Source organism: Patagioenas fasciata, chromosome 12 (assembly GCF_037038585.1).
Source record: "Patagioenas fasciata isolate bPatFas1 chromosome 12, bPatFas1.hap1, whole genome shotgun sequence".
Lineage (NCBI taxonomy): Eukaryota > Metazoa > Chordata > Aves > Columbiformes > Columbidae > Patagioenas > Patagioenas fasciata.
This window is the reverse complement of record NC_092531.1, coordinates 16,670,122-16,691,936: the sequence shown is the minus strand read 5'-3', so window position 1 is coordinate 16,691,936 and position 21,815 is coordinate 16,670,122. Positions and strand designations below refer to the sequence as shown.

Here is a 21,815-nt window from a genome sequence, read left to right as displayed (position 1 = left end):
CATCATTAACATTTTCCACAGTATCCACCGTGCTTTGCATTCCATGAAAGTGGATTATTTCAATACAGCGCTACAGATCTGAGTACCAAAAAAAGAAAAAGAAGAGTTATATTTCTTTCCGCTATTGTTCACATTTCAACGTAATGGTAAAAAGATGAGAAGCCTGACTCCAGTGCCAGCTGGTCTTGTCAAGATTTATTGCACCTCATTAAATAGTTGACTCAATGTGCTTCACCATTATGGTTCTTTCACAATGTAATGCAAGAGATTGTGGGTGCATGTGTGTTTTGTGTACATGTATGTTGGTGTGTCTGTATAAAGTAGATCTGTACGCAGAGAGTGCAGACGAGATAAATCCCAGTACCAAGAGTGATGATGTAGAACATACTGAAACAAAACAGTTATTGCAGCGGTATCTGCATCCTGTTTTATTTCCACATTTCTTTCTGGAAAGAGGATTTTGCACTATTTAAACCAAAAGAACATTCACAAAAACTAGAAGCAGACAGCACAATTCAGCAACATCTGTATTAACCACAATGCAGAAAGTCAAACTCCAACAAACAAACAACAGCACATACACCAGGGAAGCCTAAATCAATGAATTTTCAAGACATTTTCCCCAAACTAATAGACCATATATGGGAAAATATCCGACTTCAGTAATTTTGACTAAATAACTGTGACTAATTAGTGGTTTACCCACAGCTCTGAAAGCACTTAAGTACCAATTAGCCATAAGGACATCACATACTGTTTTACAGATAAGTATACTGAGGCAGAAGAATTAACAAGCCAGAGATTTCAAAGCTTATGGAGAAATCAATTGTTCCACACCACAACTCTCAGATTCTCAAAACTCGCCTTCCCTGGGGAGAATTAAAATCAAAAAGTACATCAATTAACTGTTCACAAGTATTGCAGAAAGAACAGTAATCTAGGCAATAAGCCATATAAACTGAAAAAGCTTTTCCTCAAAATGCCAAACGTACAGATCTGAGAGGATGCTTTTTTTCCTGGTTGTAAAGCTACAGCAGCTTCGCATCTGGTTTGACTCATGGGAATCTAAAGGTGATGAATTATTCTTTACATTAAGACTACAGAAATTAATGATTACAAGGGATTCAAAATCAGTTAGGATACATTAAAAGCATGTCACAGAGTTAAGTGGAAAGTGTCACAGGAGGTTCTAAGCACAGTGACAGGACGTGCTACATGCAGCTACAAGACACAATGAAATGCAGTCTATGAACATGACAGACTTGCTGAACTCTAACAGCTTCTTTCCCATTACAAATAATTGTACTGGTGACCTATAAATGTTGCTACTGTTAAGTCAAGTTCAGGAATTAATTGGCAATCTGGACTCTCTCTTCTCCCTTGATGACAGTGGACAGTGCTCTCGTGAAAGCTCTACCTGCAATATCACCTTTCACAGTGGTTGAGGAATATCGCTACATCAAATGAAGGGAAACCTCAGAGATTAAGGGTGCAGATAGCAATATTTCCACTTTTCTAGGCTTCAGCCCCTCTCTTACATATAATCGCAAACCTTCAGAGCAGAACGTGATGAGAAACCCGCAGCCTGATCTCTCGAATGACCCAGACAGATATTTTGCTTTGTGGTTCCAGAAGGAAACCCTTGCTTCTGACAGAAAGACAACCTGGCTGAAGATGCAATGGAATTTACTGCATCTTGTTTTAGACACATATGAGCGTCATTGCTAAATATCTGTGAATTATGCAAGGTCAGTATTTGTTAAGCCTCAGCTTTAAGTCCCTGGATTGTAAGCTGCATGTAAATTAGTCAGGGTTAAATTCTCCTCTTTGACGTAAAACTGGGAGGAGGAAGGGGGTGGTAGAAACAAAAGTTGTAAAAATGAAGCAGCTTTTTGTACAACTTTGGTTGCAAATCAGAATTTCTCCACAGCCCACAAGAAAGTGGAAGGTGATAATGGCAGCTGACGTGCCCGGGTATGAGCCACAGGCACAAATAACCTCAAAGCAGAACTGAGCCCAGCCTATGGATGCAGAGGGTGCAAATCCTCATATATATGTGTATATAGAATCATAGAATCAGTTTTGTTGGAAGAGACCCTCAAGATCATCAAGTTCAACCATAACCTAAGGGATGGTGACATATATATATATATATATATATGTATGTGCATATATATATACGTATGCATACATATGCACACGTACATTTATAGGGAGATAAAGAAAGGAAAAATCTCTCTTCACAACACTAACTTTTCTGAAATTTCCCATCTTTGAGGTATGGAAAACATAGGGTTTTTATAGTATCCCTGTGTTTGATTCAGAATACTAAATGCAAAGCATATTTCAGGAAACAGTTATAGAAAAATCTGGTAACTGTGCTTCAGCTCTGTGTTCTAGTGCCATACCACTACAAAGCTCAAACACTCATTAGTGCAGTCCCTCGTATTTAATACAGCATTCGGATACCCCTGCAAAGATTAAACCATCAGCTTTGGTATGGTATGTTCCCAAGATGTTTTATCATGTTAATAGCTCATTTCAAAAGAGATCATATATCCTCAGCTACAATAGAAACCCAAACAAAAATCCCTGTTAAACAGTCCTATAGCAAACCAGTCACAGTGGCTGACTTTTTAGTAGTTAAATAGCCAGCTTTGTGGGGAAATACCAAAGTGAGAAACAGCAGGACTTGAAAAAAAGTTGCCTGCATATGACAGGCAGTTCAGACCTTACACCGATACAGAAGAAGCCATCAAAAGCGCTGTATTATTGCTAATTGTAAATTCAGCAACAAGCTTTTAGACGGCAGGTCTCTGCCTGTGAAGTCTTCCTTACATCGTTCAAAAATTGTCAATCAGTGTTTTCCAATTATATCTTTCACTTAAAAGTTATTGATTTGTTGAAACCGTCTGTTAGGAAAGGTCATCTTTGCATCAGCTCCCAGTTTGACATATTTCCAAAAGCAAAATAAAATTTTTAAAAGTGAGATGGTTGTTGAAAAGTAGTATTTCAATATATTTTTTTTTTTTTACATTTTTTGAATTAAATACTTGTTCAACTGAATCCTTGCAGAATTTATACAGACAGAAAATAAATTACTGGGAGTTTTATAAAGGTGCAACTTTGAGACCCTCAAAAACTCCTGGCAGACAGGAAAACGTGTCTGCACGGCTGTTAGAAACCAGTCCTGAGAGAGGTCACAGGCCAGAAACTCTCCAGTTGGGGGATACCTGCTCGGCAGGTGAACGACGCTTCCGATTACAGGTATTATAATGGCATCTATTCGAGAAAGGGGCCTTACTGTGCCAGGTGTTTTCTCTTCCTCAGAGAACTTGCAATGTAAACAGACTCCCAGGAGCTTGGACATAAAGGAAGCTTTATCCCTCTGTTATAGGTGGGAAGATAAGGAATAAAAAGGGACTAAATGTCTTGCTGGTAGTCAGAGACAAGGAGAACCGCTGCTCAGAGCTCTGCAACACCCTGCTCAGTGTCACGGCCATAGGTTCATGCTGCCTGCTCTGCCTAAACTAAACCTCAGCGTAAAACCAGAAACTGCTCCTGGGATACTCCCAGGAACATGTCTGGCTCGGGGTCTTTCCACCTTTCCCTACTTTTGCACAACACATACGGTGTTTACCTTCCACGTAACTCCATCCCACACGTGTGCCAGCACAACTGGCAGCATGTGAAGCTCTACAACCACTCACATATGGCTCTAGGAAATAATCTATTTCAGGTTCTTTAACTCAGTGCTGCAGCCGGAAATGAGGAGAAGCCAGAATTCAGCCAGCTCTTTGCCCACAGGCAGTAAGTCTAGAGTCTGCCCATTTCTGGGTTAGCTATTGCATCATTGTTTTTACTAAAATCAGCAAGATTCTGCCCAATGACGTCTTGTGGTTTCAGTGAGAAGAAAGGGCTCACAATACTCTGCCGTCTCAAAAACTCAGATTATCAACTACAAGGGGGACCTTCCAAATCTCCAAAGAACAAAGAGAATCCAATGAAGAAAGATGTCCTTCCCATCAGGGGACAACTCTACAGAAGCTGCTTCTTTCCCTCCACATTCACTCCCTCACCTTGGATTCATCCAAAACCAGAAACACTCATTTCTCCTGAGAATGAATTTGTTCCTGCTGCCTACTGCCCACTGGAAAGAGGAACCTCTTATTTCTAGCAGCAGAATTAAACCATCATGGAGCCAATTTTGCTGTCAAAATGAGGGGATTATGAAGAAAGACTTAGAGTAAATATTGTGAAGAAAGAGAAGCAAAAGACCACGTAACACACAGGCACGGTTATAAATACGTTTGCTCTCAATGAAGTATCAGGTGTCTTTTCTTTCGCCAAGGTTTTGGCTCAGCATATAGCAAACTGCGAGAGAAAACACCCTTATAAGTAGAATCCCAATTAACACCTATTTAGTACAATAACCACAACATTTACAAATGCTCTCCTGCTCAAAACACTATGTATATGTTCTTGAAGCCGCACAGCATGTTTCTGAGGAGGAATTCTTTACACAACAAGGTGCGAAAAACAATTCCCCCCATTTCTACACCATCTCTGTCCTTAATTTTGGGTGCATAATCAACTGACAGTCTAAAATGGATCACAAGGGAGGCGAGCACTACTGTTGGCCACTGCTATTAGACGGAGCTTCTTGCTGTTGCAAACCAGATGAAAAGTGCTCAGAATCAGAATCCTTTACAGCTGGAAGGAAGTTTTGAAAAGGAGTCATGTGCTGCCCAGACAAGATATCTGAGCAGCCCGGACACACGTACCGGTGGCCAACTGCTGAGCTCTCGCTGGAGCTGACATTTCAAGGAACAATAGTGGAACCATCTGTCCACCTGTCCAAATGACAGACCTAATCCAAAAGTCAAGGGAAGGCTTGAAAAAGAATTGCAAGGACTATACTAGAATACCCAGGCAATGGTCAATATCCACCAACTTCTAATTTTAACAAAACTCAGCAATGATCCCAAAAATTCATAATGAGTGATTTCTTTACTGTTGGACAGAAAGCATCTCAAACTGTATTATAAAAAAACCCCATATAATCTTCTTAGATGCAACTAGAAAAGGTTTCTTAAAAAAACATATCCTTATTTTCACTACCTGGTGATCACCTTATTTCTTCAGAACATAGGGAAACAGATGCACACATTATGTTTCTTGGATAACAGGACCAATAACCTGCCTGCTCGGAGCCAACAAACAAATTTAGAGTTGATTCTCCTTTACATTAGTTTTTTTCCATCAATGTAACTCCACTAAGTCAATGAACAGCCTCTTCAGCAAAACTTGTGTGAGTGGAAAGTCACCAACGTCAGATACAAGTGGATAAAATCAACAAGATTGTTTTATCTCTTGAGGAAATGGCCCTTGACAGTTAAAGAACTTGAGAGTTAGCTGCTTCCCAGTACTACTCTATTCCTTGTAGAATAGTACAAAAAATTCAAGTCGTTTCCGAGATTTGTTAATGTTCTGTATCAGAGAAAACAAAAAAAACCAGAACCCAGCAAACATGAAGGGTGCCACGCTGGGTTCAGTTCTCTGAGCTAGATGGCTTGATAGACACCATTCCAACTGCCAACACACAGATCCCATATGAAATGTACCCTAATACATATAGAGCGATACCCAGAGCTTTTCTGATCTACAGTGAAAACATGTTTCTCCTTTTTCTTTCAGGGAGAAAGACAAAATATCCATCAGCTTCCAAAACAGAAACTTACCATGATGCTCTGCTCACCACAGACAGATTTGGATGTCCAAGGTCTGAGTGAAATGAACTGGTTATAATCTTCGGTCAAACAGCCTCGCTAACAGCAGATGAAAGCCGAAGGATTAGAAAAATCCAGAGCTCCCATGTTTTGACAATATCAGCAAAAACAAAACCAGGCTATTCAAGAGCTGTTCAAAACACACTTAGAAGCAGGAAGGGCCCTGACCTCTCTATAGCGGCTGCAGCGGGACCTTTGCCAAATGTGGCACCGTCTCTCAAGTAAAACCGCTCCTGGGGCTCTGTGAATGGCTCTGTGGGATAGATAGTAACAGACAAACATCAACATTCTGCTTTTGAGAGAGGTTTGGCCTACTGCAAGGTCTTCACCCTTCCCTGTGAGAAAGTTAAACTGTTATTAATTACTTTTACACTGGAAATGTGCAACGCAGTATCTGGAAATTGTCCAGATCTGGGGGAGATACAAGAAACCAGCACTTGGAGAAGTGAAGAGCGGTTTGAGATGCCTGACTGGTCAAGGACAACCTTTCAAAGCTGGTAGAAGCTCAGGGCTTCTGGAAAACCACACTCTCTGGTGCTCTCAAGGCAAACTAAATCCCTTCTCCACTGTCTGATGTGTTTCTTTGCAAAGCATCAGTTCTATTTCATTTTTTATATACCTGGAATTAAAGAATAAAGAAAGAGATTGGAAAGATAGTATTAATGAGACCACAAACTAATTTTATGGCAAAGCAGCCTATGTTAAATACTAATCTTTTTAATGCCCTTAGGGCATTCATGAAACTAGCTCCTGCAGGTCTATGATTTAGAGAGACATAGAAATTCAAGCTAGAAAAAATAAGCTTTATCCACCTTCCTACCAACACATAATCCTTTCTTGCTTTGTGTGCTCTTCAGCTTTGCTGAGCCTCATTTTCAGTATCTTAAATGAGAGAATTCAACTATCCATGCTACATCAGCTGAAGTAATCATGGAAGTATCTTTACGTGGTCAAACCTGAAAGAAGCAGAGACGTGTGGCACATGGCACTGGAACAGAGTCACTCCTTTGAATTAAATGTTAGAAATTTTGTACATACTAAATGTACCCCGCCAAGAAAAGGCTCATGAGTTCTCTGTATCATTCGATCATCCAGCTCATGAGAAGACACTGGCTCGTGACAAAAGAAGGGCAAGAACTTCAGACAAGTTTCATAATCAACCTGATCACTTCCATCCAATAATGTGTATGCAACTTGGATCCTGAAATTCTGACGTTGTACTTTGCAACATCCATCTTTTATTGTCTTCAGCGAGAGAAACGTTCACTCCGTAACTTCCAGTGAAATCCTCAGGTCTGAACCATAACAAAAGTATCAATCTTTTAAAAAACAGGCAGTGTTGTCCATTAAAGAAAAATCCACAAGAAAAAAAGGGAAATTAAAAGAATGAAATCACAGATCGTGTTTCTTGGACATGGGAAAAGAGAAGAAAGGGACAGTAAAATAAATACAGATATGTACACACACTATTCAGATGTGATTGTGAAGATTATGGGAGTTTTCTCCTGAACTGTTTTGCAGATAAGAAGTTCCCAGAAGGCCAACAGGAGAGGTCTGAATGCTCTTCAAGCTTGTTCTATGCTGTTTTCAGGCTGATAATCGTACTTTGGCTAATTTCGTTAAGCTCAAACTTCAGCTGTAGGTGCCACATCACAAGGCTACAAGAATTTTTCTCCCTCCCCTTGTGTCTTAATAAGAAATGTAGCATTTCCAAGTTGAAGTGCTTGATTCTTAATAGGCACTCCGTATGATTTTTAAGAGTTTATTATTTTTATATTCTTAAATTTCCACATTGTATTTTTATAATTTTATTTTGGTTCCCCTCTCCTTTTACTTTCCTTTAAACCACTGCACCAGAATGTGTTTTGACCATCTTCCAAACTGAAACATGTACAAAAATTTCTGAAGCATTCCAATAATTGTAAACTGGGCTGTGCTGCCCAGGCAGGAACTCTGCTTCTCTCTCTTTCTTTCTCTCTCTCAAACAAAAAGTATTTCCACTGAAAATAAAGAGAAAAAGGTCTTTTTGCAACATACAGAAGGAATGAAATAGGACACTTCAGTTTTGTATGAAACAGGCAATGTGAAAATAGTCTGAATTTTAACCACCTACATTAGGAAAACTATAAAATATAGTATAGCAATTAAGTCAATTGTTACCTTTACTTCTAAAAAATAAAATCTTCTCTGTGTTTTAGAATTGCCAGGTTTCTGTCCTGCAAGCCTCAAGAAAACCAAACACATCCTATTCTAGATTATTATTTTATTTACACAGAAGCTAAAGTATGTAATGGAAACTTACGCAGGAAAAGTCCCTGGTTGTACAGAAAATGACAATGCAACCTATTATTTTCAGGATAAATCAGCTCTCATTCTAATTACCATGTTCTTGCAAATATTCTATACATTACTAAATAATAGGGTTTACTTTCATCATCTGGATCTTGCAAATGACTCTGCAAAGATAAAAAAGACAGAGGCCCGTTGATACCCATGCATGGAGTCCAGGAGCCAACTCTGCCAGTCTATTTGCAAGATCAAGACCACAGAGAGACCCACAAATGCTGAATTATACTCACCACCATACCACAGAATATTAAAACTGAAGGGATACGTAAAATTCGCGTGGTTATTACAACTGTTGCATTTGTTTTTTGTTCCTCTCCTTTTCCATTTTAGCACAGAAATCTAGTTTAGTTGATCGATTTGCAATCAACTTTGCCTTCTTGTTCTGTGGCTTATAGATACTGGGAGATTCCTGTATTTGTTAAAAAAAAAACCCTTAAACTTAAGAAGAAACAGTGGAGCCAGTTCTAGCTGGTTTAATTTTTCTATAACCAGTGGCATGTCAAAATCCACGCTTCCAGTTACATCCAAGTTTACAGTGTCCTTTCTTCAGAAAAAGATCTTTGTAGCAATGCTAATCTCTTTTCACTTGCCATTTTAGCCTAAGCACAGTTTTGACTCAAAACAATACTGAAAGATAATGGTTATGTAAAAACCCGCAAAAATGTGTTAATAATAAATAAGCCAAAAGGCATACAAAACAAAAAGCCAAACACTGGATACAAGAGATAGAAATCACATTTTTTTCCATAAATATAATTTCAGTGCAAAAACCTCTCTTAGTAGACATGCCAGTCTGAAAAATAAACCCAGTGTTCTGATTAAATACACAGCATATTTTCCTGTGAGGTTATGAACAATGTGCTTTTACACATTTCTGGTGGCGAAACACCAGCTCCGCTCCATGAGAGATTCAACATAAACCATTTGTGCTTTTCCTCTCGTGGACAGTGAAGAGTTAAAGACAGAAGCCTTGACTGCTTGAGTGGGGTTGAAGCTTTTTGCTTCTTCTTGCATAGGAGTCCAATGAAGTTATAACACCTGATTCATAGCACAGTGTGGATCTGAAGAACAGGGGTCAGACAGATTGACTCACATCAACTTTTAGCACCAGAATTCCAAGAGATCTCTGCATTTGGGGAAATGCACTATGCTGGGTCAAAGGTGTGTTGCTGCTTAGTACTTTTACACAACTCATATTGTTGTCTTCCTCAGTGCTTGAGAACTATACCATCATCTACTTAATTTCTGCTAAAAGCAACTAATCTCCCTCAAAATAAAGATCATTGTGCAAACTCTTAGGTGGGCCAGAAGCTCTTCTAGCACTGTAAGCGCCATGACTGTGCAGCCTCTCACCTGAAAACCAGTGGTAGAAGCACATCTGTCTGTCCTGCTAGAAAAGTGTTCACCTTGATCAGACAATCCCTAACACTTGCAATAGGAATGATTACCAGAAAGCAGCATGTGAAAGCACTTCTGATGCCTTTGCATATTACTGGAGAAAACTACGTAACTTGGATGTGAATGGGGAACCACTGAAGCGCCTTGAGATATCGATTCTCATTTGTGAATTCATCTCACTTGAGAACTGCTAATTTCTATTTTCTTATTCAGTTCCTCAGATCAAAGCTAATTCTTCATGAAGCCGTGAAAGCGTTTATTTTCGTGACGATGAGCAAGGACTCAGCCACCTAATACTCAGGTTAAACTTAATGCAAAACCAGCCACCTGGATGTATCTCAAACCAATACATTTACAAGCAGAGCACACACCAAAATGAACTTGAACTCTCTCAAGGAGCTGGCGGGTAATTGTGATATTTATTATTCATACGGTATCATAATAGAAATGGTGCTTTTCAAATAAATAGAAATTGATTGTTCCCTGCCTAACAATCATGCCACCTAAGAGTCTGATTCTACAGCTCCTGAAAGAGGTGACACACACTAGCAAACCTTACCTAACATCAACATTACAGAACCAGATAACAAATTACACATATTGGAGGCCGTAGGTTACAAACAAGCTACGATTGAGCTGATTATCATATACCCATGGTGTTAATCAGTTCATTTTATTAAATTTGAGTATATTAAAATGCAGATGCAATGTCCAAGCAAATTAAAAAGGAACATCAAGAGGTATACTACATGTAACGCTAAGCCTACTTCATATGTTCTCATTTTTTTCTGCAAATTTGGAGCAGAATAGCTGCAAGATAGCTGGTTTGGTAAACTTCTAATTCCAAGAGCTATTCTTTTGTATTAGGGGACCTGACTTATCATTAAAGACAAACACAGAAGAATAATTTTGGAGATGCCACCTGAAATATCCCAGATAAGGTTGGATATTCATGGATAAACTGTCTCTTTGGACCAGTGTCTAAGGTTCAGACGGTGCTTTGATGCCTTTAAGAGAAACAGTTTACTGCACAGAAAGTTTCTGCAGTTTCTCAAAAATGTAGAAAGTTTGGATTCATCTAATCTCTGAAATTTGCTCTACAACCAAGTTGTACAGCATTTTTGAATATAGGTCCTCGAGTTTGCCTGATACAGTTATGTAGCTCAGTTATGAAATATTATAATGTAACTATTTTATTAAGTTAGAAAATAGACAGTAGACATATGTAATCATAAAAAGATTGAGCAGGCTCATTTCCTGAAGTTTATTTCCTTTTTGTAACAAATATTTACTGTCAAATGTTTATTACTTTTACATTTGGATTTTTTTAATACTTTATTGAATTAAAAATACCACATTACCATTGGCTAAAAGAGGAGACAGCTATATTTGCCAATAATTTCTACAGCTAATGCCAATGACTAGTGCCAATTTTTTTTTTGGTTCATATTTTCGTAGACAGCTTTGAGACTTGGGATACAAGCATTCTGCAGATGGGGCATGAGAAACACAAAGGTGAAAAGAACACAAACTATGGAGGTTTAAAAATTAAAGCTGGTCATTTCCTCTAAAGAATTTCCTTTCATTGCCTTCAAACACCATTTCAGGGTAGCATAACAGGATGCGTATATTTACTGAAAGTAATGGCGTGTGACATAATTGATCCAAAGCTTCACAGTGTGAGTGCTAACTCTGAACACGTATCTGTAACACGAAAATATTTCTAAATAAGTGAGTGCAAACTGGTTTCAATCTGCTAGAGTTCTACAAGGCTTTTCATTAGAAAGTGCTCAAGTCCTCAAAAATATGCTTTTTTTTGGGAGATATTAAAGGAGTGATGGAGGAAAAGAGCACAGTTTTCATTGTGTTGTAAAGAAGTCAAATAATAAGACTGATGAAAAATCTTGGGACACACAAACACCTGCTCTCTGTATCTTAAAGAGAAGAACGGTGCCTGTTGGCTCGTTATTCTGGCAAGCGACTTGTCCCTGAAGCAATTCCAGACTGGACATGCAATTTCTGCCTGAGAAACGCTTGACCACCTACCTGACATTCTCATTAGGCACTGGGCTATCCAGAAACAGAATGTTTTTTATCGTAACAAGGGAAATAGCAAATATCTGTTCCAACAGCAGTCAGACTGGGTGACACCCACACAAGTGGAAGAACTTTAAACATTCTGGGTAGATCTGGGGTTTTCTTTACAGACCTATATTCTAATACCTTGTTTCCAGTACAGTAGTCCTGGTGGTCTGCATTTTCTTGATGGAGCTGGAAAATACAACCTACCCAGATTCTTTTCTTATTGTTTTATATTAGCTAGTTTCCAAATCCAAAATAAATAAAACAGCAAATGTGAAACCGAGAGAATGTTCCCAGGACTTTCATGTGTTCAACAGTTTTAGTAATTTGGCACTTAGAAACCTCAGTTATCACTGATTCTTATTTTCTTTGTTAACACTGATTTAACACCCCAAGATCATTCAGAATGGGAATAAGAGACAAGTAAAAAATACAAACGGTTAGTTAATGAAAGCAAGACACCGGGTGGCTTCATGCCTGTCTCTATAGGACAGAGCGCTGCCAACTGGTGCTGGTGACAGGACACAGCACCTCATGACTTTCTTCTGGACATCTCTGAGGCCAAACTGGAAGTGAGCATTTCTTCAGTCTCTATCTAAAGTGGGATGTAGACAACCTCTGGTCAGAATGAAGACATCTAATTATGTGCAAGACCTTAGGAAAAGTTCAGCTGTCTAAATTCCACAGGACAAGTCAGGCAGCCTCATCTCAAATGCGACCTACTTCCAGAGACACCAAAAATCAGTGTTTCCAATTTGCCAAGCAACCATGTGAGAGAAGCCATTTTGCACCCATATCCTGACTAAACATTGTGTTGCTTGAAGAAATGCGGCCTAATTCTGCACAAATCTCTAAATGGCCTCATCGAACAAGCAGTGATTATTATTTCCTCGGCACAGAGTTAGACTGAGCTTTGTAATAGTCTGACGGTGGAGTCTGCTGAACCATCCAGACAATAATCTAAGCTGCCTGTGCGGAAGACAGCAAGTGCTCCTGTGAGAAGAGACTTTCACCTCAGCTGAACTTCCAGCAAAACAATCTCTACTGAGTACGGCAGTAACACAGCGTCAAAAGGGAACTGCCCCTAAATTAAGACCAAATACAAAGAGAACTTTTTCTGGACCTGTTCTAGGAGATTAACAAGACCAGTGTGGGGAAAGGAGAAGGACTGCCTAAGTGTGTGCTGTTGACACAAAGGTCAAGGGCAGTTTGATTACTGGTTTTGTAGTAGCAGTGCTGAACACGCTGCAAATCCCTTTAAGTAGTTCCAAGAAAAGTACAGACTCCTTTTCTTCCCCAGTACTTGACAGCTTTATCTCCACTTCCCACCTTGTTTCCAGGTACACCCCGTGAGCTCTTACCTCCATATTCTTACAGAACGTAGCGTTGGTCCCAAAAAGTATCTGGCACTGTTCATCGGCACTGTAGTGCATTCCAGGCAGCTTGTGAGGGAGCCGCACTGCGTACTGGCTTCGGGGGTCTGTTACCAGCAAACAGGTGCTGACCTTGGACCTGTGGAGTGTAAGAATTAAATAAGCCTTTAAGAGAAAGCACCTTTGAACTGGATTGTTAGATCAGTGCAGTAGAGAAGCTGTTGTCCTCTTTTTAACAGGGAATCCAATGACCTCTTGTGAAAGAGTGGTGATTTTTCCCAGTATATATCTGGAAACCTTCTAAATCATTGAAAACCATGGACAGAAAGGTCCTTGGGAACTCACCCCTGGACCCAGATCTCAGTGCAGAATCAACTATCATTCTGGGTTAAAGATTTGTCTAAAATATTCCTAAAAATCTGATGGAGCATCAGTTCTGCCCTCAGGCCTTACATTAACAGCTAGAAAGTCCTCTGTCATGTCTCACCTGAATCCCCCTAGCTGAATTTTAAGCTCTTGACTTCTTTCCTTATCCATCACAGACATAAAAGAAAGATGTTTCCCTTTGCCTTCACAACAATCTTTTACAAATTGGAATATCACTTTGTCATCTCCCCTCTATCAGGGATCAGAGTGTGTTCAGATGCAACTTCTTTTTCAACTTCATGCCTTTAATGTAACAGTAGATATCCCATTTTCTTTAATTATTTTACTTTCTCACCTCTAATCCCCAGAGTGGAGAATTTTCCACGCTGAACCCATTTCTTGGAACAAAAGCACTGACCACTGTGCCGGATACTGTTTGTCAGAGAGCTGCACTGTAGGTTTAAGACCACAATTACAGAGTTCAGACAATTCCAGTGCTTGCTATGGTACATGAGTGTTAACAAGCAGCAGGACAGAAATCCTTCCTGAACTGTTGAATATGATGAACTGAAATACGGATGCAGTGGGAAAGAATTTTATAGTGAACTATTTAAGACCTACGCTCATTGTGGAGTGACAAAACACAGCAGAATTACCTCCAGGCAAAGTAAAGTTTCCTTTAAATAAAAGCTACGTAATAACAATGATGACAGTAAAAGCCACAGAACAAAGCTGGCAGCATCCTTCGGTGGAGATTTCTTTAGGCCACCTACATGCAGGTTTTTTTCATGGCAAATGTGAAGGCCATTTTTTATAAAATGATGGTGATCTGGGGTTGTTTTTAAGAAGCAGTCAGTACATTGACAAATGCACATAATTCTTCTGCCTCTCTGCGAACCTCAGTTTCAAAGAGGCTACTATAAAGGAGAAAGATTCAAGCTTGCACACCCTAGTGACACATACACACACTTTTTTTAAAGGAAAATTGTTTCGATTTCCACTTTGAAATAACACATTGGATTCTTGCCTGATAAGATTTTTGATAATCAGCACAATCCTTACTTTAGGAAGTTTTCAAGGTCATCGCGGCTGCATGAAGACCAGGAAAGGTCACTTGGGTTCCTGCCCTTCACCCATTCTCCAGACATAATATGAGACCTCCCTGCGCAGGGTTGATGATCATCGTCATGGCTCATTCCCATGCTGCTTGATTAAAACAAAACAAGACAAGACAAAAAAACCTATCAGGTTAAGATGTGAGTTTCTCATTTCCCATTGGACTCAGTAACGACACTCTTAGCAATTAAAAATGTCAAAAACGAGCTATACTAATAACACAGAATCATTCACCTACTGCTCTGGGCACATTTTGAAAGGTTAACACTCTTCTTTCGATTCAAACATGAAATGGAAAATGGCTTTCAGATGAAAGGTGTCTTATACGGCCAGTGTCACCTTCTACCAAAATGACAGCCACCAATTTGGGGCTAAAAACACAGATTAATAGAAACTCACTAGGTATCCACCTGGCTGGACTGAGCAAGCCAGGAGCAGTCCCTTTAAATATGGTGTTGGACTCTTTAATCCATGTTATTTCTCTACAAATCAGAGGCTCCTGTTTGCTTTCTGACTATGCTCTTGGCTTTGCTTCTGTCCAGTTTTGAGACTCAACTGTTCAAAGCCTAAACACAACACATATTTCTAGTTGAAATGAACCAAAACCAGCTTCAGCAGTTTGATAATTATGGCTTAGATTAAACCGCCATCTATGCTATTTTTAGCTTAAAGTGAAGGTTATATGGTGGAGTCTATTATTTTAGGTTTATCTCCAGGGACATTATTATTTCTAGCAAAACTACATTTAACAGAATTTTTAGACTCAGAAGTCTATAGTTATTCTTGTTTTTAAACCTTTGTGGGTTTTGAACACAGCAGAAACATTAACATCAAGCACATTTTGTTTGATGCACGCAGGAATAATTTAACAGTCTATTAGTAACTGTAACTTCAAAACAGTAAAGAGTGAAATTACTGCTCCACTGAAGTGAATGGGAGTTTTGCCATTGACTTCAATGGAGCCTGGAATTCACTCCAAATATTTTACCCACGTTGTTTCTACACACAGAGAGAACTCTTCACATGCTAGGAAAAAAGTTCCAGCAGTATTCCTCCAATGCAAATAAGCCCATCTATAGTTCATGTTCCTAAAAGTCAGGAAAGGAAGATTTAAGTATGGCAAAGCAAGGCATGTAAGCTTGCTGGATGTATTTCAGAGGAAAGTTTGCCAAAAAATGCCAGTTTAGAAGGCTTGCACGCACGCAGCAATTGTGTTAACACTTTTCTAACGCGAAGGAGGCAGGTTCCCAAGGTTTCTGCCAGCTCGCCTGCCTTGTGACTGCCACGGTGCTGGGACTCCAAGTTAAGTCCTTCAGGTTTCTCCGTCAGGGCTCTGTGGATGGGACTCGGCAGCATCCCCGATCTGGCAGCTCCCTGAACGGTCTCCTGGTCGGCACCTCAGCTGTTCCACTTGAAAAGGGTGAAAACAAACCATCTTCCTGACGTTTCAAGTGTTTTAGGCTCCCCAATTTTATCTCTTCCATGAAAGACTAGTGTTTGGTCTGGAGCTGTTAATTAAGAAATGCCTTACCTTTCTGATTAACTTCATTTATTCTTTGTTAGATTTGTTGAAAATGGGATTTTTTTGTTGGCAAACAACAAGGGCAATGGTTACTAATTAGGACATTCCTGTCCTTAACTTTATTTTAAACCTGACCTCATGAAAGATGTCTGCCTAGGAGAAATGCTGGGGGTGACGGTCATTACTCAGCTTTGATTTTGCAGGGGTGTTTGAGGCAGAGAGAACTTATTCTCTATAAAGACTGAGTCAGAACTCACATCTCAGAGTTATTTACAGACTTCTTCTGAAATTCAATCAATTCTTATCTGTGTGGAAATCAACAACTTTCTGAATAATTCCTGATTCTTTAGCAGAAATTCTTTAAAAAGTCATAAACATGAAGAAGTTGAGCCTGAGCTACTGGTATAAAGCAAAGGAGCTGTGCTAAGCCCAAAGAACCAGGCCAGTTTATACCTCCTTGGGATCTGGCCTCGAGGCACAGAGGCAACTTCCACTGGCCTCTCTGTGATGAGTTTCTAGTAGAATGAAACCAGCAACACCTTTGGAGCCTGTTTTAATTGGCAATACAGAACTTTTCCCAGCATCTACTTTACCTTACAATGACTCACTTGAGGAAAGGATTAAATGACCTGCAGGACTAAGGCATACCCTAGCATGCTAACACATTCTTTTCTGAAGTTCATGGGTCTCCAGCTACATCAAAGGGATCAGTTTTTCCTAAACACATAGTAAATGTAATGCCATGCTGATTCCATTCACTAACGAATAGTCCCCTTCCTTTCAACAGAAATAAATAGGACAGAGAATTACGTGTTTGTACTAAACAACAGTACGAGCGCTGATTCCATACTTTGCATTTTCTTTGTGATCATCTAATCTTACCTGCTATTCAGAAGTTCACATAGAATTAGAAGCAGATAATCAGTCTCTTGAAATATTCTGCTATGGGAAGGAGTTCTATTCTTACATGAACAGATCTTGAAAAAAGAGCTGGTAAGAATGGCTCTTAGATTAGAAGCAGGAATGTCAAACTGGCACCACATTACCCTGCAAACCCACTGCCCTCTGTGCTCTCCAAGTCATAACTATCCATTCTATCAGGAGCAACAAACACAGGCTGCACATTATTCTTTACACAGCAAAGCCAGCAGAGCCATTACAGATGAGCAGGACTCGGTTTCCCTTTGTGCGGATACTACCACAGTCACCAGTTCCATTCTAAGTACAGGGTAAATTTCAGCCTTCAGTTCATCACATTCCCCTCCCAAAGACAAGGAAATTCCACAAAGAGAAGCAAGAACAGCTTAGACTGTCAGCCCTTGAACTCCTTTCATTCTATGTTTATTCAGAGTAAGTGCAAGGGGACTCCAGTTTCACACTGCAGCCTCTTTTCTAATATAAATAATGCATTGGTTATCAGTCAAAGACACTACGGCATCACCGAAGGAGTCCTGCAGCATATTTATTGCTGCTCATCATATGTGAATCCAGAAACAAGCTGACTGACCAGTTTGAGTTCTGACTGTTAACATAATCACAGCAAGGCAAATTTTATCAGGAATCACAGGGAGGCAGCAACAACAGATCCCTTTGATGCTGGTTTTTGTACAACGAGACTTTAAAGTAGCATTGCTGCGAATAAAAAATAGCACGCAGTCTCTCAAAGCCCTGGCCCCTCTGAAGCCTGTGCTCCTTTCCAGGACACTATTCTCTGTCAGAGCCTACACAGCAATCAGAACAGGGTCGGGACGCCAGAATTACACTCTGGGCCTGAGCTGGCCAATTCCTTGTGTAACCCTCTTTAGCTAAATGCAATTAACAGCTGTTTGTTTTCCCACAGCAATGCTAAATAAATGCACTTGCTTTGTTTGTTTCGGTCATTAGCGGAGCTTCTCCTCTAGACAGTTAATGTAACTAAACTGCTCTGTTTACTCTTGGTGCGTTTTCCAATGTTTCCTGTTATTCTTTAAAAGCCTGAGCCAAAGAGCACCAAAGCCTGTGGAAAACTTCCTACCGCCTTCAATGCACTGTGCGTTGTACCTCCAAGTTCTTAAGGTCATGTATACAAATCTTCATCAGAACCACTATGGCTCTCAATAGGTTTCCAATTAAAAGCCCCAAATCCGAGTTAAAAGATAATGCCAAGAGCTGGGGGAAACTGATCTAGGAGATGCTTTAAATTTTTTCAAAAGCTGCAACTTTGTGGCTGGTAACAGACCACTTGAGAAATACCCAGGATTATTATCATAAACTTCCCCTCTGGCGGGGAGAGACTATGAAGTGGGGGCAAGAGGCAAGTTTGGTAGAAAATACCATCAGCAGTAAAAGAAGAGTTTTTCTTCAGAAAAAGTCAGAAAAAGGTTAGCAAGTGAAAGAGAATTATGAAGAAGTGAAGCCTGAAAATAACACACCCAGAAGTGGAAACACCATGAGCTCCTACAGTCCCTCTGTTTCAAATAAGCACTTCAGCTGGCTGCTAGGAAGAGTTTCTCCGTAGCCTCCCTGTGGAAGCCAAACCATTCCATTTGTCTGCAAATAATTCAGGGGGAGTCAAACACTGGTTCACTTTAGAAATGAGTGACACTCAGGACTAGCAAAGCTACCCAAGGTGACCTGGCTGCCACCCCAGCTGCTTAATTAACTTCTGCACGACACACGATTGATTGCTCTCTACACAACCAGCACTAATCTCAAAGTCACCGTTTCTCTAAAGGACAGCAAGGCCGTCCAGCTACCAAGAAGGAACCGAGGACAGTGGCCTGTCTCTGTCTTCTACAGACAGAGAAATCCCCAGGAGGGTCTTTCTCTTCCTGAAGAACCAACTCAGAAATGGCTCCAACTGCGTGAGCTTGGCACCACATGGAAAAGGAAGAGATCCTTGGGGCCACTTGCCCCACAGGCCAACACGGACTCAAAGAATTGAGCAAAGGACCTGCTACAGCAGCGCCCCAAGTACAGAGCAGGACAGGAGAAGGCAGTGATATCTCTCACTCCAAGTGAAAAGCTCAGTGGAGCCACGAAGGTCGTTACATCTTGGGTTACCTTGTTTGCTGGAAAGCTTGTTTTCTCTACCTGTGTTTGTACCAGAAGGCTCTTAGCCTGCAGATGTTCTCTGAGAGGCTCTGTTTGTGCAAGACAACAGTGAATTGCTAAGAGCTCTATGCAGTACCAGAAGCTGCACGTCACAGCAGGGTAGGTCACAAGTGACCTTCTCAAAAGAGCATACAGGAGAAGCTATTCCCTGTGACCCAGCTTGCCACCACTCACCTGGGGTAATCTTGCATTAACTGCAGACCCATGATTAAACACAAGATTTCCTTCTAAACTGCACTGGAGAAATACAACTGCAAAGGGAGGGCAGATAGGACAACATCCTTGCATAGTGTGAGAGGGAAAGGAGAAGGGGAGCTATAATTTACTCTGGCATTTCAGTGTGGGCAGGATGACAGTGCCCCATGGAAAAGATGCTATTTAGACAGTCTGTGGGCACAAACACCATCTGTTTATCCATGTGAAGGACACATCTGAAGGACAAAACTCCTCCCCCTTCCCACTTCCTATCAGGTCTCCATGAATGGCTGAGAAGGGAGTCCTGGCTCTATAGTCCATCCAATGTCAACCACAAAGGAAGATGCTGATATGGAAGGAGCTTATAGAGGGTGCATGGCTGACAGCTGAGAATGTTAAATATGGCCATTAAACTCAAATCAATATGGTCACTAAGCAGAGAATGTGTATCAACAGTTCTCAGCAGCTACTGGCTTGGGCTGGACTTGAACCAGCAACTTAGAAGTGGGAGACAGAATATCACATAATCAAGCCTGTGAGCCGTCCAGTCCCAAATCGAATTCAATGTTAGGAATTTTTATTAACGTTTGAAATTGAAGCTGCATCACTGGAAAGATGCCTACTTCTGAACTGGTTCAACATGTTTAACATTTCAATATACTGATATCTTGCAAGTTATGAGGTTTCCAACCAGTTGAGAATAAAGGCGTAACAGAGGCAGAAGTGAAACAGGGTTGCTCATTAGAGCTGGAATTATAACAGGAGCTGCAGTGCAAAATGAGGACAGTAATTTTAAGAGAGTGATCTAGGAAGGTGATGCATCTGGAAAGCAACCGAAGCGAGGCAGAGAGAGCCGGAGGGGTCAGAAGGGAGTCCAAGTGAGGCTCAGATGAAGGGCAAACTAACAAATGCTGGGGAGACGCTGAGGTGAGCTGAGCTGGGAGGAGGCAATGAAACAGCTTGCATAACCTTCTTAAAAAACAGCGGTCACTGGGACTGCTGGCTTAATGGAAAACAGGCTTTTTCACCTCGTGCTTTTCAAACATGTAAATACAGTCACTTAAATATAACTCGGCTATGTCAGAAGCAGTCCGAAGGTACTTTGAGAAGCTGTGATGAAGAGAGGGAGAGATGACTCAAAGCATTTGAAGTAATCAAAGATGGTCATCATGCACATAATACTATCTAGAACAAGGGTGTTCAGGAGGGGTGTTGAGCTTTTTCTTTTTTTTTTAATTAGGAAAGACAACATTTAAAGGCAGCCATGACTACTGGACTCTTGTTTTCATAACCAAGTTTATGTCACTCTCCAATAATGAAGTAACCAGATATTTTATATGGTTATCTACTCATCGAACAGCCAGGAAGTCAACAACAGCGAGTGAGAACACATGAACGCCTATGGTGAATAACAGCATGGAAAGCTGTGGTTTATTCAGCTGCGTGACAGATCCAGCCCTTTATGATATGGTTTTCATTTAAAAAGAATTAGTTCTTTTGCCATGGAATCTGGAAGGCAGCAAGTCTGAGCTTGTGTCACAAGGGACAGATAGCACACACGAGAGACTGACACTCAGGAATAGGCAGTGTGGCCTTTTACTCACCCAAACATTTCATCCAAAAGTTCACTGCCCGCGTCGTCCTACATACCTGTAACAGAGCTGGCCAAACCCCACTGATGTCAGTGACAGTCCTTTTATATGGTTTGATTGAAGTTAGACCAAGGCCATGAAGAACAGGGTGAATCATCCTAAGATCTTCTCCCCAGCAATAATATCACATGCTCAGACGATTGACTACTTTTCCAGTGGACATTTGCTCACACAATTCTCTCTCAAGAATCCTTGCCTCTTTTGCATAGTGGCTGATTCAGGGCAGGCATTGCCTGATGTATTCCAAGATGTTTGGTAAGATGAAGGAATCCAGTTGCAATGCAACTGAACTCCTACCGTTCCCATGGCCTGCCTGCCTCCACCGCATCTAATTTGTAGGATGTGGTCCCAGCATAGCAACCTTTTTCTAAAAAACTTCACAGTGTTTCTGGGAATCAGCAGGTTCAGAGACTGCAGGGCGTAGTGGATCTTGTGGCAGAAAAAGGAGCGCTCCACCTAATATCATCCTAGAAAAAGCCTGATTGATATATGTACCAAAAAAATTGGTAGAACTCCACATTGAAAAAGTAGCATTACCTCAGGAAAATACCTTTCTTCCTTCAGATCTTACTGCTCACTCCTTTCCGAGCCCCATGTAGTATCTAATACAAATCTTTAAACGTGAGAGCTGTCAACCAGCATAGCTCTAGCAGTACACATTCAGACTCATAAAGGACTGCGATTACACAGCACAGCGTAAACCATTCAGTACTAACGCGCTCAGCACAGGCAAGGTCCTGTCCTGTTTGTCCTGTCCTGTTCAGAATCCCGTCTCTCTGAAGGAAAACTTTTAAGGACGCAAACTAAGGTACAACTCTGAGTTAGCAGGGGTGAGCACGTAATGGCTGGAACAGCCCAGCTCCCTACTGCAGAAGGACTC

The 21,815-nt window shown here is 40.6% G+C and overlaps 1 protein-coding gene across 2 annotated transcripts in view; it reads right to left on the bottom strand.

Moving 5' to 3' along the window:
* The window catches only part of ADAMTS17 (ADAM metallopeptidase with thrombospondin type 1 motif 17), a 178,226-nt gene that overhangs the window by 74,710 nt on the left and 81,701 nt on the right, over positions 1-21,815 (bottom strand). For both annotated transcript variants that reach the window (XM_065847356.2, XM_065847357.2), the window contains exons 9-10: positions 14,420-14,560; positions 12,980-13,130 (exon numbers count right to left, since the gene is read on the bottom strand). In XM_065847356.2, the coding sequence (XP_065703428.1) occupies positions 12,980-13,130; positions 14,420-14,560 (292 nt within the window). The remainder of the gene's footprint in view (positions 1-12,979; positions 13,131-14,419; positions 14,561-21,815) is intronic.